The sequence below is a fragment of the Malus sylvestris genome, chromosome 6 (genome assembly GCF_916048215.2).
Source record: "Malus sylvestris chromosome 6, drMalSylv7.2, whole genome shotgun sequence".
In the NCBI taxonomy this organism is placed as follows: Eukaryota; Viridiplantae; Streptophyta; class Magnoliopsida; order Rosales; family Rosaceae; genus Malus; species Malus sylvestris.
The window spans coordinates 20,639,470-20,644,549 of NC_062265.1; the positions used below are offsets into that span (position 1 = coordinate 20,639,470).

At 37.2% G+C, this 5,080-nt stretch overlaps 1 protein-coding gene across 1 annotated transcript; it reads right to left on the bottom strand.

Annotated features, from left to right (window-relative positions):
* Positions 1-556: 556 nt before the first annotated feature.
* On the bottom strand, positions 557-3,755 carry LOC126626939 (AT-rich interactive domain-containing protein 2-like). Its single transcript, XM_050296341.1, has 2 exons — positions 2,476-3,755; positions 557-1,899 (listed from the first exon to the last, which is right to left on the bottom strand). Exons 1-2 carry the CDS (start codon positions 3,355-3,357, stop codon positions 1,030-1,032), a joined length of 1,752 nt encoding a protein of 583 aa, XP_050152298.1. The 5' UTR covers positions 3,358-3,755; the 3' UTR covers positions 557-1,029.
* Between the last annotated feature and the right edge of the window lie 1,325 nt (positions 3,756-5,080).

Sequence of the window (5,080 nt, forward strand, 5' to 3'; positions counted from 1 at the left end):
ATTTTTCGTCAATTTAAGCCACGTTACTCGCATATAATATACATTAGAGGGTAGATTGATAATTTTTCATAAGGAAATAGTGTATGGAGTTAACTTTGGAGGGTAAATTAAACATCAACGATTTATATGAAATGTTAAGGGCTTATAGGTTAACTTTGGAGGGTAAATTAGACTTTAACAATTTTTTTTACAAAACTGTGATGCAAGGATGACATTGATTTGAGGCAGCTAGAACTATATTGATCAACAGATTCACGGCACCTGCAGCAAGAAAAACCAGAGTTTTCTTCAACTCAACTCAACAAAGCTTGAACCCGGTATCTAAGTTTGAATAAAACAGAATCCATAAAACCAAAACAGTTTTGCAAATAGGGAATTCGAGATCTCAACGGGCAGCCTCTGACAGGTGAAGGAGAGCTGCATTATGTTTACACATACATAGCTGCAAATAATATAACTGTATCACGGTCACCTGTGATATTCTCACGTTGCAACACCAATAACTAAGCCTTACCGGCCTGTTTGTGTTGGAACAGAGAGAGAACCAAAACGAGAATGGCAAAGACAAATCACTGAAACTGAAACTGAAAGGCGAAGGGTCACAACATTTTTAGTTTTTTAGAAAGAAAAAGCCTGTCAGAAGTTACAACAAAGAAAAATGGTTTTCTAAAAACGAAAGAAATGCCCGAAAACTTGGACAACTCTGTGTCTCTTCCTCTCTTGTTTCCCTATCTACTTCTATAGTTGTATCCAAGGTTATAGAACCTGGTATAAGATACAGTATCACGATGCATCCATCCAAAATTGTAGCATGGTTCTTCAAAACGAAAGCTGAAGACAATTGTTGAGTACTAACAACATTCTTCGGCGCATTCCATCAATTCTACCTTCTGGCCTCACCACCAATCCCACCAGGCCCGCTTCCACCTTGACACGCACAGCCCTCAAAATTGCATCACCATTTGATACGTTAATGCAGTGGTTCAAACCCCAGTCCGATTATCTAACTCCCAGGGACAGAATTTATACCTAGTCGAAATCAGTGGACTGCTGGTTCAGAGAACATGGTAGAGAATTGGCTGAAACCTCAACTATCTCACGCCTAAAACCATGACTTAGAGATCCCAACTCTGTTACGTCATCATCACTATCAATGGTTTTTGGAGTTGCACGATTTTGATAACTTCTGCGCTGGACAACAAACACATTGAAGTAATAGCTTACCAAGTCTTCCCTTGTTTTTCTAAGAAACCACTTGGATGCACTATCCCAAAAGGAAGAAGAACTTGAGGTATTTCCCTCACTAAAAGGAGAATTTGAGTGATTTAACTTTACCAAATCCTTGAATCTCTTTTCTTCTTCAGCTGTCCACCGAAGAGAAACTTCCTCACCCATTCGATCAAATCGCCAATGATAGAACAAGGAACCAAGCTCTCTCTTCAATTTCATCCTAGCCTCAGTAATGTGAAATCGGAAACATGCAACAGAACCTGGAAATCCACAGCCACACTTATCTTGTCTTCCTTGGCCAATAAGATCTGTTTCACTAAGGGGGCCGTCTTCTTCACGTTTCAAGGGCCATACCCGTGTGCCTAGCCATTTAATATCACTTTCAGAAGCCACCCCAGTCCATTCAGGGACATCAGCTTGAGCATGAGAGCCTATAGAGACATCCTTTTCGCGGGGATTCTCCTCAGACGTTGCATCAGTGGCCAATAAATCAACTTCTGCGGGAGCTTTCTCCATAGAATCGTTTTCCACCTCTTTTTTACGGCAACAAGGGCATGATTGAGATTTAACTGAATGAGGAAGCCTTTCACTGCATCGAAACCTCCCTGAGCACTGGCGACCAGCAACAATATTATCTTCGTACAACAATGGATGCATCTTTAGCTTCTTCTGCAAGTTTAGACCATGATCTGTTTATAAAATTGGAAACTAATTTACTTTCATACATGAATATTCACAGTTCCAGGAAAACAAAAATTGGTGCAGAAAAGGAAAAGGAAGAGCATGGCTAGACAAACTTAATGAACAAGAAGCACCTGATCAAAGAGTTCGGATATTGCTGAATTAAGTAGGATTGAGGTGTGAACTATCTGGAAACCTGTTTAGGTTTGTAGCTATACGAGCGTATGCAGTTCCCGACACATTATGTTACCAGAGCGCAGATTACAAACTAATGCAATGCCCTATTAAGGTGGATGGCGATATCATATTGCGGGGGTTAACTTACTCGAGGCAGAAACAATGGCAACTTATCACAGGGGATGATTGTCATCATCTCGTTAATAACTTAAAGATTTAAAGATACAGCAACAATTCTTTAATTTCATAGATAAATGTTACGGAGCAAGAAGAGCACAGTCGAACGAATAACTATACTATGCATATAAAATTCAAGAAATGGCTGTAGTCTAGATTCTCTAGAAGCAAAAGGAAAAAACATTTAGGGAAAGACACAAACAAATGCACCTGCTGGAGACATTCTTCAGCCTTTGAATTAACATTCCTTCTTATCAGCAATGCCTCCTTTGCTCTAAGTGCTTGGACCCAGCACTCGTCATCGCTCCTATGTTCTTTCCACTTAGTTGGCCCTGGTATTGCTCCAATTGAATGATCATTTGGTTGCTTTGCAACCTGGACTACCCAATTTAGCATTCCTACTAAGTATTCTCGCTTTCTTTTACGATCATTTTCTTTTTTACTGAGACTAGATAGTGATATCAAAATATCATTCTGATCGTAATTACAAACTTTTTCGTCATCATCACCATTGCATTCTCCAGATACCAGATGAACCTCTCCATCACTTTTGCCCTTCCGCTCTGGCCAACCCGACAACAAACCTCCGAACTCTCTCACCAACTCTGAAGACAACGGATGCAAATCCCCATTTCCCGAACTCCTAGTTTCACAAATCTCCCTAAACCATTTCTCCAGCTCATTCAAATATTTAAAGTAAATCAATTTCACAGAACACATTGCTTCCTGATCAAAACCCAATTCATTGGCAACAAAAGACCAAAAAATGTTCTTCGAAACCGAATCAGTCCCACCTCTATCTTTCACCACACAGAACAATTTGAACAAATCAACAGGTTGCCTATCACCAATCACTGCTGGGACAGGCCTAACAAAACCACCTCCATCACCAATTTCCTTAAGAAAAACAGCTAAAACTCGATCAAACATACATCTTAGCCTACCCTTTTGATCACCCTCATCAAAATCCACACCATCCTTTACAGAACCAACATGATTGGTTTCAGGAAAAACACCATTTTTCTGACATGTCTCATTAGTTTCGACGCAATCTGAGACAGACCCAGCTGTTAAGGATGACCATCCTGCCATGAACTTCGATTTGACCAATGAAAACCCAACAAGAATATTTTTCCCAAAAGATCAAATTCAAAACAACAGAAACAAATTTTGGGCAGAGGGTGTGAGGCCCTTTGCCCTCTTTTATTTGCAGAGTGTTTTGGAAATGTCTTTTTTACCTGGACATTTCTGGGTTGCTTTCTTTTTGGTTTTGGCTTCGGAAAGCAGCCACCTTTGTGAATTTGCAGAAATGCGGAGGCGGCAAAAGGGACAAGGGGATGAGCAAGGACAGGCAAGAATAACGTTGGAGTTGAGGAAATTGTCGAAAAAATGATAGTGGGTGACACCCTGACAGTACCAGGTGGACTCAAAAATTTGTTTTGGACAGAGATTAGATTACACACACACACGCGCACATATATAAGCTGAGGGAGGAAACAAATGTTTATACTTTATTGAAAGCGGACAAAATGCAAAAGAAAAAAAAAATTAATTGAGAGAAACAATTCAATGAATCTAATTTATAGATTTTTTTTTCTTTTTTTTTCTGGCCAAAGAAATAGAAGGTTGATTTTGAGATATGTGTTTTCTGAAATGGCTGGATTTACGAATTAGATGGGTCGATCTAATATTATCTATGTCTTTGTATCTCTTTAGTTTAACTGACATTTAAAATTTTATATAACCGTTAATAAGAATATACGACGTGAAAGCTATTTACGTTTTCAATTGTACTCTCATTTTCCAATTTAGGACTATAGGCATACACTTGCGCTAAGACGTGGGAAGGATCAAAAGAATGTGCACGACATGGCACTTGAAGAGCTCTGAGAACATACTCAAAATTAATAAATATATTTTAAAAATATAGATTGGCACGTGATATAGAAAAGTTGGTATAATCTACCAATATTAGAAGATTAAAAAAAAAAAAATCAACTAACTTTTAGTCTAGTGATATTTCTTTCAATATAGGTCCTATTTTCGAATCACCATTTTTAATTTATCCCCAAAAAAAATGAAAATTGCAAAAGGGAGAGAATAGTTTTATGAATCTTTCTAGAATGATTTATTTTTAATTTGGGAAATTGGTTGTTTTTATTTGGCTTTTCAAAATTGAGTGTATGGTATAATGCAAGATGCATTATTGAAAGTCAGTGATTGTGCTACCATTTTTTTTTTTTTAACAAAAAGAGTTTATTTAAAAGAGTAAAGCAATTAATGATACAAAGCACAAAATCTATCCAAAATGGGAATAATATTATAAATCTAAACCAAAAAAAAAAAATAGAAATATATTTATTAATGGTTGATTTGAATAAAATTAATAAAAAGTTACAATATATCAACAATATTTATGTTAATTATGAATAGGTCATTCATGTATTGCGATACTTAAATATATTTAAAATAAACAAAAATTACAAAATATGCCACTGTAGCTAGCACCCAGTTTGACTGACACCCTTTCTCATATTTTTAAATATTTTGGAACATGTTAATACATATTTAGACATTGTAACCCAGTGTTTGTTAACTAATTGTGTTTGTCACATTTGGATTCAGACGTTGTGTTGCAGTTTTCGTTTCATGGTTCCGTTTGTTTTTCACCACTCACACGCCTCCTACGCTTCACACCTTGCGTGACTCCTAATTTTTACATTCGGTTTCAGAAACTACAATGCAATATCCGTTTCTTGGTTCTGTTTCTTTACATTTGGATTCAGACGTTGCGTTGTAATGTCCTTTTCCTAGT